General features: G+C 35.4%; 1 protein-coding gene across 1 annotated transcript in view; it reads left to right on the plus strand.

Annotated features, from left to right (window-relative positions):
* The window catches only part of LOC126194806 (guanine nucleotide-binding protein G(s) subunit alpha), a 412,531-nt gene extending 405,190 nt beyond the window's left edge, over positions 1-7,341 (plus strand). The window contains exons 10-11 of the mRNA XM_049933120.1: positions 390-561; positions 668-7,341. Of these exons, the coding sequence (XP_049789077.1) occupies positions 390-536 (147 nt within the window). The 3' untranslated portion in view covers positions 537-561; positions 668-7,341. The remainder of the gene's footprint in view (positions 1-389; positions 562-667) is intronic.
* Positions 7,342-13,987: the final 6,646 nt, after the last annotated feature.

The raw sequence follows: 13,987 nt of genomic DNA on the forward strand, positions 1-13,987 counted from the left end.
TGGCTAAAGACTGAAATTGCAGTTGCATACTTCATAAATAAAGTAATTTTAACAAAGATGGCATGCTGTGTCTCAAAAAGTTGTAGTACACTGCTTCCACAGTTTTTGGGAAACAGTTGGTAGGAGGAAGAAGATAAAATGATCACTGATTTATGTTAAACTGCCAGAAGAGTGACATCCTCTGTTTTAGTGACATGTTTCATTTCAGGTGTCTGCTTGCATGACTAATTATAATGTAAATCATAGCCTTTGTTTGACAGTCCTTGGAACAATATTTATACTCCATTTGTTGCATTTTTATTAGTACTGAAAAGTTTAATGACTAAACAAAAATTAGGGGGACTTTTAAAATTTTCATCTTTAAAATGCACCTCCTTTCCCATTTTCAGCGTATCAGTACAGCAAGTGGAGATGGCAAGCACTATTGTTACCCACATTTTACATGTGCTGTAGACACTGAAAACATCCGGCGTGTGTTCAATGACTGTCGTGATATAATTCAACGGATGCACCTTCGCCAATATGAGCTCTTGTGATGCCTGTCACTGGCTTCAGCTTTAGGTAATATTCTTTCTGTGGTCTGTCTTAGTTTATTTTCTGTTGATAAACAGTTTAAGGTATTAAATTATTTTTATTTTAAAAAGTACACACATTTTTTTGTTTATAGGTAATATGTTTTTGGACTACGTCCAGGTGTTACTGTACTGTTGAAAGTCAGTAGGGTGAAGAGCTGTGGTTTGTGGGAGGGTCACGTGGGAGATCCCACTCTGATTGCCAGCGAGAAAATTTAAGGGAAACACTGTAAAACTGAAATGTGGACTAAAGTTTAAACTTATAACTAGCCAAAGCATTTATAAGTACAGTATATATGTGTATATTGCCAGGATGTAACAACTAATGAAGTGAAGCCAATATTAAAACTATATATAAATATACATATATAAATAATGTAATTGAGTAAATACGTGCACAAAATGTTTTCGTCGCCAAAGGATACTATTTGCTTGTTGTTGTTCACCCCAATTTTATTGTGTAAATATTTTTGTTTAAAAAGTTTTAGAAATGTGAAAATGATATCTTGGCTCTGTTTTTTTTATATTTATTGTAATGTATTCTGCAGAAACTGAATGGTGGTTGGCAACTATGGAACTCAGAATACTTTCACTGTAGTTGTCTTATAATTTCTGAAAAAAAGAAAATAGAGGACTGTGTTACTTGTTGGCGTTTTGGAAGAGTAGCTGTTTTTTGTGTGGCCAACTGTTTTAGGACTAGCTATGCAGTATTTGATTAACAATTGTCATTGTTTACATGTCATTTTGTGTCTATGTAAGTAAAACTTTTTCTCATTGTTTCAAATGTTTTTACACATTGTGAAGTAGCTGTGGTATTTCTTGTCTCTTTTTTTTAATTTTATTACTATTCTTTTATATACAAAAGGTCCAGTGGCATAATGTGTTTTAAAGTAGTGTATTGTCAGATTTGACAATTGCCCCCCCCCCCCTCTCGAAATTTGTAGCTGTAAATGTGGCATATCAGTTATTTTCAAAACTAATGTTGTTTACTTATATTAGCGTAAAACTTTGCTCTTTTAAATCCTCACTCCAACTTTAGTGTTCCTAGAAACTGTTGTAGGGAGAGGCTGAACATTTGTGCAGTTTGTCAGACACTCAGAGTAGCTCCATCTGAATAGGGAGTGGGGTCCATCTGAATAGGGAGTGGGGGAATTCCAAATATCTGGCCACCACGTTCTCGGAGTAGTGTTGCTTCCTCATATGTTGCATGTAGTGTGAGGCATCTATCCATTTAGTTAGTATTTGACACTCCAATAATATTGATAATCTATTTTTACTTTGATGAATTGTCACTAATGCATCACACACACACACACACACACACACACACACACACACACACACACACACACACACACACATGTACACCCCTTTGCTACTTTCAGAAGTTTTTGATATGTTTGTGCACAGTTGTAGAGTGGAAATAGGAAATGCTGATGAAAGTGTGAAGTGCAAGGTCAAGGAAACCAGGAAAAAGTCATGACAAATTCACATTGCAAATGATTTTATTTGAAGGAATGAAAATCGTGATAGTTTGCTGTCATTTGTAACACACAACAGAAAAACATTGAAAAAAGTGTACCAAGTTATAGAAATGAAAATGAAGATGTAAGTGCCATGCTCCACTTCTGGGGAATCCATCATCACTACTCTTACTTCAAACAGAAATGAAGAAAAGTAATTGCATCACTGATACAATGAGAAATAAAATCCTCTGTATTTCAACAAACAATCCTGTTGGAGGAACATCCACAACTGAGCATTATACCAAAGGTCGAAAATCCTGCTTCAGTTGTAAAGTTCTTTTACTATCACACAACCGGTTTTGGGCTCTTATAAGCCCATCTTCAGGTGTTGTAAGTTGGTACTGTTGCCTCAGAGTGCCACGATGGACGTGTACTAGGCGCGATGTGCTACCTATGAGCACAGAGCAGGGAGTCGCGAAGATGGGCGTATAACAGCCCGAAACCAGTCATGTGATAATACAAGAACTTTACAACTCAAGTGGGATTTTCAACCTCTGGCCTCTGTATTTCATTTCAAGAATATAGACCCTGACTAATAGGTCTTTCTTTTTTCATCACATAACTTGTTGGTCAGTGGAAAGTCAGAAGTATTTCCTAGGATGGGAAGGTCACGTAGATTGAACCACATCTTCAACACAACAAACCTGCAGTCTTCATCATCAAACTGCTTTAATCAAAAGTTTGCGTTTCTTTTCTGAGCTGAAACATATTTCTGAAGTGATGGTTATCTTTCATTCGCTGTTATTTAACAACCTTTTAGCCAAGAAATCCAGATCTAATCAGTCACCTTCATCCATTTTCATTAGCCTGGAAGGGTTTTTAGCTTTTAACAACGCTAAGCAATGTTTCTAATTATTCTAGTAAATATAAAAAAATTAACGCTCTGAAGCTGAGTAGCTGCAACCAGAAACCAAAAAATTTCAGCACTTTCATATAAGCTTCAAAGCAAGTAACATCAAAGTCATTACCGTCATATTGTTTTTATCGTGTCCTACACAGGTATCACACCATATGAGTAGTGTCTTCTTGCCACTACACCCTGAACTCAAAACTTTTAAGCAAACATGACACCTCTTCATTACCTGCTCTGCCAGCCATATTATCATGCCAGATACACATCAGTCATGTACCTAAGTCAATATTTACGTTCAAGTTGGAATTTGAGAGCTGTCTTGAATAAAACATGGTATTCTGTTCGAGATTTGGTGTGAACATAACTCCTGAAGATCAACCGAACTGTACAGATTTCACTTAAGGGTATTTGAAAAGCCAAAGTGTCATTTTCAATCATTTTCTGGGCTCTCTCAGCCTTTGCATGACGTGTCTCTTATTCATATTTTGCAGTCATTTCCAGTTCCTTCAATCTTCATATACAGCTTATTGCATTTTTCACACCTGTCAGACCAATTACGGGAGAGTTAAAATGTTTTTCTGTAAAAGAAGCATATGTATGACTTGCACTAAAGTATGGACTAAACTAGTCCTTGCTTGACTTTAATCTGCCAAAGTGACTTCCTTCTCTGGGGAAAGACTCAGGTTGTGCTTAATCAAATTTGTATGTTCTTCGCTGAACTTCACTGTATATGTGTGAGAACTTGTAGTGTGTACATTATGTCCTATACCGACTTTGTAAGTTCTCCCTCCTTTTATAAGATAATCTTGTAGTGTCTGTAGTTGTCAGATGACAGTACAAAAAATGTGTTATTGCGTACTTGACAGTGTCCACCTGGACCATCGGACACAGTATAATGTGTGCTAGCTTGTCCTCTTCTTTAACATGGCTGATCATATTTACCATGACTTTTTCTGTCAACAGGATTACTTTATTACAGCCCATTATGTATGTACCCTGCTTTTCTTCACATATTGACAAAACTGCATGTATAGATGTCCTTGTGTTTGTATGCAGTGATTTGCACTTATATCTATGGTTACATGTAACCTAGAACAAATAGCTATAACTAGAATGATAATATAAATGATGATGATGATGATGATGATGATAACAATAAAATATAACAACACTAAAAATAAAAATATTCCATGAAAAAATTACCCAATATTTTGTTTTATTTAACTATGCCGCACAATACACAGTTAAATACGAATGCTTTAAACATCATGCTGTGACAGTTCTTTCTGAACAACAGCTGCCCCTTTGCTACAAACGGCTATCCTTGAATTCCTAGCTCACTATTCTTCTTTATGCTTTTAATCTCGCCTTTCATTTCAATGATAAAGCACTAGCTACAAAAATTCATATCAAAAATGACTGAAACAAAGTAGATTCTATTGTTGCTTGATGTTTGTATGAAAATGAGTGGGAAACAGGTTGTAATCTGTCTCTACTGCAGTTATAAGTGCTTGGCAATTTCAGCATTCCTCAAGCCATGAACAAAAGGAACTTGCACACTGCCTCATCTAGTGAATGTGTTTTGAAGTACAAGGAGACTTCTGTGGTACTTCCAATCTATTGTAAATTATTAGCCATGGTACATTCAGTGGTCTAAAGGAAAAAAATGAAAATTTCCAATTTTGGCACCTTCAGCATTTCCTATTTCCAGTCTTCAGTTATCTTCAAATGATTTCATGTATTTGCTTTCCTTTTCATGCTTGTATGCATCTCCTCCTACCTTCTCTCTCTCTCTCTCTCTCTCTCTCTCTCTCTCTCTCTCTCTCTCTTTCTTTCCCTTTCCCTGCTCTTCATTGTAAAATAATCTTTGTGCTGTAGGCTAGACTTTCCTCCACCTCTGGCTTAAGGTACTGACATGTCATGTAATGTTTGTATATATTGTAGCTTGCATTTCGTCCTTCACTATTTCAGAAAAATCATGAATACACACATCCAATCTCCATTTTGACATATCTAAAAAGTATTTATTTTTATTACAAATGTAATATTTTCAGATAAAGCACTTTTGCAAGAATAATTCTCAAATATATTTAAACTTCAATGTACCTGCTTCTCTGTATGACAGGTAAAGTATTAGAATGCACGGTGTCCATCTCCAACAGCTGACTTTTGGCAAATGACCACCTCATCCATTTCCTCAATATCTTTTATGATAGTGCTGTAGGTAACTGGAGGAAGCACACTAGTCCAAAGCTACAGTTTACTCACCAGTTAACTAGATCCACTAATTAGCTCCTCCGTTTGCTCCAGCCAGATTCAAATTTGTTCATCGCCTCCCAGATAGTAAAAGATATCCAGAGAAAATGCACCACTAGGAAACTTGGAGCTACTTGCCATTTCAATGGATCCACTGACCAGCTCAAGAGAGAACAGTCCTATAGCTATGAATAACACAATTTGAGTCTTTTTGCACTCTGAAATAATCAGTAGATTCCCAATTTACCTTTTTACATTAATGGTTCATGCTTCATCTTTTAAAGTGCCTTTCAGAAATGAAATTTTTAAGTTTAATTTTGTTTGCAAACTCTGCTCTTTCATATGAGAACAATCCCTCCAATAAAAACACAAAGAAGTTTATCACCACAGCTGTTTACGTACTATTGTATTTATTCATATGCTCTTGTTGCACAAAAATTATTTTCATACTCATTAAATCATTGTGCAGAGTGCCTGATACATGCCATGAGTCATTGCTTTTGTTCAATCCAGAACAGTAAATTGATTGCCTGTGGGCATTGATTACATGAGCACAAACAGAGTTTATGCTTTGTCCTGTGGTTAATTTATTTTACATGCTGCATTATGGCTATTTTAGTATAATAACAGTGTTTAATAAAACAGGAATCTCATCATATTTGGTGCTGTGTAAATGGTGGAAATATCCACAGCTCTACTGCATAATATTATTTTCAAGATTTATTCACGTACATCATTCATCTCTGCAGAAACACAGCCGTTGGAAGTCCTATCATGTTGTTTCTGAAACACTAATAAAAGCACAGCATCATATTGTTTAACATTATCATATATGAGGTTTTAGTCACCTGCATGGTCTGTTGGAAAAATAGTACATACTTCATGTAGAATTGCAGTGACTATTGGCAACTGCTTCTGTTAGTGTTACATATAGTATTAGAAAATAATTGAAAACATTCTCAGAGAATGTTTTATTAGATGGACATTGCAGTTTGTTCGCCTTTACTGCCAAAATTATCTTTTCTTCTGGATTATTTCTCAGTTTAGATAAAAATCTACTTCGGTGGAAGTGGTGTATGATGCTTCCTCATGTTAGACTCATTATTTCAAATGTAATATTTTTCTGGAAAACACATGCCTCAATTTGGATCAAACCCCACTGCCATCTCTCCTTCGATTTGTGATGAATGGGTCATTTAATTTATCCAACTGGTCTCAAATATTACTGCAGGTAACATGTTTAAGTTACCAGTATAAATACTGGCCTTGTGTACATGTAATGTATTGAATATGCTGATACAGGATTTTTAATGACGCATGATGGAGCTCATTTTATAAGCACAAAAAAAGGTTATTATTTCATATACAGTTATGCTACTGGACTTTAAACTCAGCACAATATTTATCAAACTTTTTTTGCAGTGCCACCAGTTGCAAATGTAACTATGTATTAATCAGATGCTCTGAAAGAGTAAAATGTTCCAGTAGAAACTGAGCTCATGTATTTGGTGGAAACTGAATTAGCAAAACTACCATATGCAGGATACTGCTCATCCATTTGCTGAATCAAATATTGTATTGTTTTTGTGATTTGGTCTCTTTTTGGAAACGACTGTTGCATATAAGATCAGTACAAAACTTGCAACTGCAGTTGTTAAGGAAGAAATGTTGTGTTATTGTGTCTAGATCTTTCATTTATACAATTGTCTGTTGAATGCAGAGGACTTGCAATTGATCTGAGATGTACTACAACTTTGTCTGGAGCATATTTTATCCCCTACCAAGAGCCCAGTCGTAGAGTAAGAGCTCATTTGTACAAGAGAAGCAGAGATCTATTCTTTGTCTGTCTGCTTGGTGTGTGTGTGTGTGTGTGTGTGTGAGAGAGAGAGAGAGAGAGAGAGAGAGAGAGAGAGAGAGGTGATGATTATCTGCATTTTGGAAGTTGGTGTATGCATGTCGAGAGAGGAATGTTTTAAATAATCCTAAATGTCTTTTAATAATTTGATTGTGAAATGTACGTATAACAATAGAAATTATATCTATATATGTATATTAAATTTGTAAAGCAAAGAGAATTATATCTATATATATATTATATATTTGAAGACAGAAATATATACATTTTATGTTGCTAGTCGTTTGTTATAATTGAACTTATTTATTTATAATCATAATAATAATTGTACATTTGTTTTGTTTTGTGTGTGTTGATCCTAACTATTCAAGTGTAGATTGTGAATAATATTCCATTACTGTTTTATTTATTCTATCACATACTTTCAGATCAATGAACAACTGTTCTTTGATATTACAGGATTCATTAATCTTGACTGCAAAATTCTCTGAATCTCTCATGGGCTGATACAAATGTTAGTAAAAGTGGTAGTGTTGGGTGTTGGTCATTTGTAAGCAATATGGAGAAAGCTTTGTGGACGTATATTTTCCATGATAATTGGCAATTGTGCTTACCTGGCCAGCATATAATTATTACTGTAATTTTTGAAAGACCATCCGGATGAGGAGTTTAAGACCAACTACTGTACAATATCAGTGGAATGGCTGGTCATAGTATATCAGAGGGAGGTTATACAATCACTGTTCATGTAACATCTTTCAGCCAAAAGTTAAGTTAGTCAGAAGATATCTTTTTAATATCTGACTTCCGCCATTTGCCATCAGAAATTGAGATAGTGATAGAATTTCAAATCTAAAAGGTACTGCTTAACTGTTCTATAATTCTTGAGCACCTGTCCAGTGCAGCGAGGAGTCTGGCTGCAACATTTTTTAATATGTGAAATTGTCATTTTTCATCATGTATGACAAAATGAATGGTGTGTTCTCATTGTACTGTTTGTGTTATTTTGAAGTCACTTCATCATTTTCCCCCTCGTTTTAGTATTTCAGTTGTGATAAAACTCCATGCCTCACATCAACAACATATTTTGTACTATGAACTTGTTGTAACTATCATGGAATTAAGAACATCACATAATTTTCTATTCATTAAGATTCATTGGAGGATAATGAATCATTTTCATTAGTTGCTACTCATTTAATTGAAATTTCTTCTTACTTCCATTTGTTTGTTGTTGTAGGGGAAAAAGCTTGTGTAATTTTGTGATTTCATAGGAAGAATTGAAGTTATTGCGTGCGTGACACACACACACACACACACACACACACACACACACACTCATAGTTAGTGCGTGCGTGAGACACACACACACACACACACACACACACACACACACACATATATATATATATATATATATATATATATATATATATAACAAAGATGATGTGACTTACCAAATGAAAGCGCTGGCACGTCGATAGACACACAAACATACACACAAAATTCAAGCTTTCGCAACAAACTGTTGCCTCATCAGGAAAGAGGGAAGGAGAGGGAAAGACGAAAGGATGTGGGTTTTAAGGGAGAGGGTAAGGAGTCATTCCAATCCCGGGAGCGGAAAGACTTACCTTAGGGGGATATGGATATGTGTGTCTGTGAGAGTGTATACCTGTCCTTTTTTCCCCCTAAGGTAAGTCTTTCCGCTCCCGGGATTGGAATGACTCCTTACCCTCTCCCTTAAAACCCACATCCTTTCGTCTTTCCCTCTCCTTCCCTCTTTCCTGATGAGGCAACAGTTTGTTGCGAAAGCTTGAATTTTGTGTGTATGTTTGTGTTTGTTTGTGTGTCTATCGACGTGCCAGCGCTTTCATTTGGTAAGTCACATCATCTTTGTTTTTAGATATATTTTTCCCACGTGGAATGTTTCCCTCTATATAAAGATGATGTGACTTACCATACGAAAGCGCTGGCAGGTCGATAGACACACAAACAAACACAATCATACACACAAAATTCAAGCTTTCGCAACCAACGGTTGCTTCGTCAGGAAAGTGGGAAGGAGAGGGAAAGACGAAAGGATGTGGGTTTTAAGGGAGAGGGTAAGGAGTCATTCCAATCCCGGGAGTGGAAAGACTTACCTTAGGGGGGAAAAAAGGACAGGTATACACACACACACACACACACACACACACACACACACACACACATAACACATATCCAACCACACATACACAGACGCAAGAAGACATTTGTAATCACAAATGTCTTCTTGTGTCTGTGTATGTGTGGTTGGATATGGGTGTGTGTGCGAGTGTATACCTGTCCTTCCCCCTAAGGTAAGTCTTTCCACTCCCGGGATTGGAATGACTCCTTACCCTCTCCCTTAAAACCCACATCCTTTCGTCTTTCCCTCTCCTTCCCTCTTTCCTGACGAAGCAACCGTTGGTTGCGAAAGCTAGAATTTTGTGTGTATGATTGTGTTTGTTTGTGTGTCTATCGACTTGCCAGCGCTTTCGTATGGTAAGTCACATCATCTTGTTTGGTACACAATGTTACAGCATAGCATTAATTTTCTGAGGGACTGGAAACAATTTATAAATCCATTGCATCATCGAAAACTCTTTGAATTATGAGTAACAAGCAATATAGAAGTTTGATTTTTGTATCTTTGCTCATTTAGCGTTTCAGGTAAACAAAATACTGATATCGCGTTCTTATTACATATTGTGTAGGGACCTAAATTATTTCACCAACAAAGTGAACATGTTTCCACTGAAACTTACGCTTACAAACGTGATGCTTCTGATTATTTTTAATCATACTGACAATGAATATTCATCTTATTCTTTATTTGGTCTTGAGGTGACCAGAATGTTCCACTTGGTAAATGGTTGTACATAACTGATGCATGGTTGTACACGAGTTTGGAAAATTGGTAACAGTAAGTCATTTGAAAAGAGTAACTGCTGAATGAAAAATGAGATCATCTCCATTGATATAACCATTAATATTTTGTGTGCTGTTTCCAAGAAACCAACTCAAACCTGTTTGTAAGTTTTTGACAGCATTTCTATAGAATGAACATCTGTGTGTTAAAGTCTTCCTGTAACGGTATTAACAGTCCTCTGAAATGAGTTAGTGACTAACATTATGTTTAGAAAAATATTTTGGTATGCTACGGTTTTCTTTCAGCACTTGCTGCATATAATTGTTGTATTGTTTTTCATCATCTGTTTTCTCATATTAGATTCCCTTAGAAAATGTCAGATTCAGTGAAAGCAGTTTTATGTTTCTGAGGAGTTTACTACAAAAATTATTCCTACTGTGTTGACATGGGTTTAAAATGAGAAGCCTCAGTGTGCTGTTCATAATCTATCTCCAAGAAATTGTATTGATGACAAACATCCAAAGCTTTAATAACATTGCTCTAAGCTAGTTGCAGGAATATTTGCCCCTTCTTTTCCCTTTAGAATGCTGTCACTGGATGTAGCAGTTGAGTCAAGTACGAAGGAAAATTTGACTATTTCCCTTAATGTAACTTTTTGTGTTGCTATATCCTAAGACATTTTGCTCATTTACCTGTGTATTAGAATTTGTTTTTTTTTTTTTGTTCTATACTACAACATTCAGTTAGTTAGCAGGAAGGTTTTTATGAATTTCTTTTACCAACTGAGTAAAAGATATAATTGTACTGAACGTCACATTTTAGGTTCATGAAGTTTTTATGTGTATATTAAAAGACATTTCTGTATTCTTGATTTGATAGAAACCTATGGAACACAAGGCTGTGTATGCTATTGGGTTTCTCTTTCTTTGCTATGCATTTTACATCATCTATATACTCCATTGCTTATATACCGGAGAGGGACATGTTAAAAATCATCTGAGAATAGTATGAAGCTTAATTCCTGCAGCGTGGCAGACATCAAAGAAAGTCAGAGCGTACTTGTGATCTTTGAGCTCAGATAATGGCCCCTAGGTTTAAGCCATGCATTATTAACAAGTGGAAGAAAGTTCAAAACTTGTAGTAGGGAATATACTGCTATACATGAACATAAGTTTTGTAGTATTTGATATATGAAATTAGAATTGTCATAAAAACAAGATACCTAAGATTACAAGGGGAGTGTGAGTATTAGTCTAGGGTCCTCTATGGAGTGGGACAGAACATGGTATCAGCTAAGATGGGAATCTGTTTCCTCTTTATCGGTCTGTTGAGTATTTCATATTTTAAAGCAATTTGTTATTTTATGTCTTTATTTTATGGTGGTGCATTATTTATGCAGAAAGTAACTATGTACAAGTTATTGTACAGTAAAATAATATATTGTAACATTTATCATTTCATATGCCAAAGATGCAGTGGAAACACCAATTACATATCATAGGTCCCTATGCCTTCTGTAATGCTTAATAGGAAAATCAAAGTTTCTTTTCTTTTAGAGTATTATTTTTACAAAACAGTTGCTATAAAAAATCAATTGAATACAGTCTGCTTCTGGTTTGATAGAGATTCTACTATAGTTCTCCCTTGTTTGGAGGAAAAACAGAATGGTGTCATTATAAAAATTGTAATTACTTGATATTGTGCTTGTAATGTGTTAGTGGAAGATCTTAAGTGGAATGAGGGACAGCGTGTTGATGACTATAGCTCACCTTTCAAACATCATTGCCTATTTAATATTGGACATATCTTCTCTACAATGCGTTGTCTTTCCTGGTATTATTTATCATGTTACTTTGTTTTGCGTGACATAGAATTTGTATTGTGAATTTTAATTTTCATCACAGTCACCTCTATTTAATTATTTCCTTGTGAAAGCCAAATTCAGTTCACTATCTGTGGGTCACTGATCTCAGCTATAGTTTGCTATAAAATATGTTTATGGAACACATGAAATTAGGTTACTCAGTTGTAATTTAAAAAAGAGAGAGTGAGAGAGTGTGAGTACTTAACTTTTCTTCCATGCTGCCCTACATGAGAATAAAAGAGATTCGGCAATGAATCTTCATCAGCATCGCATTAATACAGTATAAACAGAATAACTGTTATACTTGAGTGATTGTTCACTGTCCCATAACATATAAGTTTGCAAAAGAAGTTACTCTACTGTCACAGTACACACAGTGCTCCACCCACCCCCGCTCCCCAGACACTTTCAATTTCCTATTTATTGTTTTTCCACATTTTGAAATTACACACACCATCTTTTGTTAAAGGTTATGTGTAGTTATTGGCTTCATAGGGTTTTTGCTGCTGACATTAATGCTCATCATCTTTGAACAGGATGAGCATGAGGGGACAAGGATGTTTGTTATTTAAGAGTATTTATGTACAAGTACTATGCTATTTTGCTTGTGGCTTGTCCACTTCTTTGTTACTACACTCTAATAGAGTGGATTATAATGTGACTGCTGCAAATTGGGCTACTCATTATTTTGAACTGGAAGGTGTATCATAATGAAGCAGATTGAGTTTCATGAAAAAGGAAATTCAAATTGGAAAAATGATAAAACTGCAGAGACAAGAAGGCTGGCCAACATGTACATTTAGAAGGTGCACTGCTAACAGAAGCACCTAAAATAGAACAGAGCACTCCATTGTCTCAGAAGTGAGTGTAAGAAAGATGGGAAGCAAAGGTCTTAGGTTTATTTCTTCCTCATAACAGTTGGTCCCTCGTAGCCTGAGGTCTGAAAGCCCGTCTAGCCATCACTTTCTGTGTTCCCCAACAATTTCTGAAACATTAATGCCCCAAACAAAGGGAATTGTATGTTTTATCAAAGTGTTTCAGTACTAGGCATGTCACACCCTGTGTAAGTACTGGCCAGCCTTTGTCTCTTAGCAAAATGTGTTTTTATATTTGAGCTTTAATTTGTTCATTGCCACCAATTTTCTTCATCCTTGACTGGGAGGGAGACTCTGCTTCTATAATGTGACATTTCTGAGATGTTTAAATGTTTGGGATTTTTGTCTCGTTTTTCCTTTAGTCACCATTTTACTACTTTTTGTAACTTGTAATTTGTCATTTCCTCAGTTTTAAATATTTTGTTTATATCTGCTTTGTTTACAGTGAGGTTCATGCATGCAGAATTTTTATCATGTGCTATTTGAGCACTTTTGCTAGTCATGGAATTTATTTCTCAATGTACATTGAAGTTTCATTTGTTGCCATAATTAAAATGCAACAATAAATTTAAGTTTTGGCACATAGTTCCATAAGAACTAATTATGGGGAAATTGTGTTGGCAATTTTGCCAGAAAGTATGTGATAATGAAATTGTTCTTACTGAATACAGGTGGACAGTGTTCTTGAGGCTTATTTTGTTAAATTTTTATCCACTGTTATCTTTTTGAATGATTGTTAATGTGGCTGCCCAAAGAACATGTGCAAGAATGAATGTTGTTTGTATCTATTATGCTTTGAATTACATTTCAAAAACAATAAATATTTGCTGTCACAATAGACAGTAAAGTTCATAAAGAGGGGAGGACACACAAGTGACAAAAGTATAACAGTCCTAGCACATAATTAAACTGACATACTTCTATAATATTTTGAAGAAGCTGATTAACTTGAAGTTATACATGTATTGATCTCCTGGAGAAATTTGTAACAGATTATACAAGGTACATAAAAAATTGTATATCTTCTCCAGCAGGGTACTTAGGCAGAAGTCTAAAATACAAACATTGTTACCTGGCACACCTGATTTTGTGATGGTAATGGTGGTGGTGTTGGAGAATCTTATATGTGGGAATAAGACCAAAATGTCCTACCTAGATTTCTGTTTTAAATGACTATTTGGAGAAAAATTTTCCTTAACTGTGTTGGATATAACTCAGTACTGAAAGAATTACAGTTAACATTAGTGCAATTAATGTCAGTTAAAACGTTAAGCACCCTCATTCATCAAATAGCAC

Source organism: Schistocerca nitens, chromosome 7 (genome assembly GCF_023898315.1).
Source record: "Schistocerca nitens isolate TAMUIC-IGC-003100 chromosome 7, iqSchNite1.1, whole genome shotgun sequence".
In the NCBI taxonomy this organism is placed as follows: Eukaryota; Metazoa; Arthropoda; class Insecta; order Orthoptera; family Acrididae; genus Schistocerca; species Schistocerca nitens.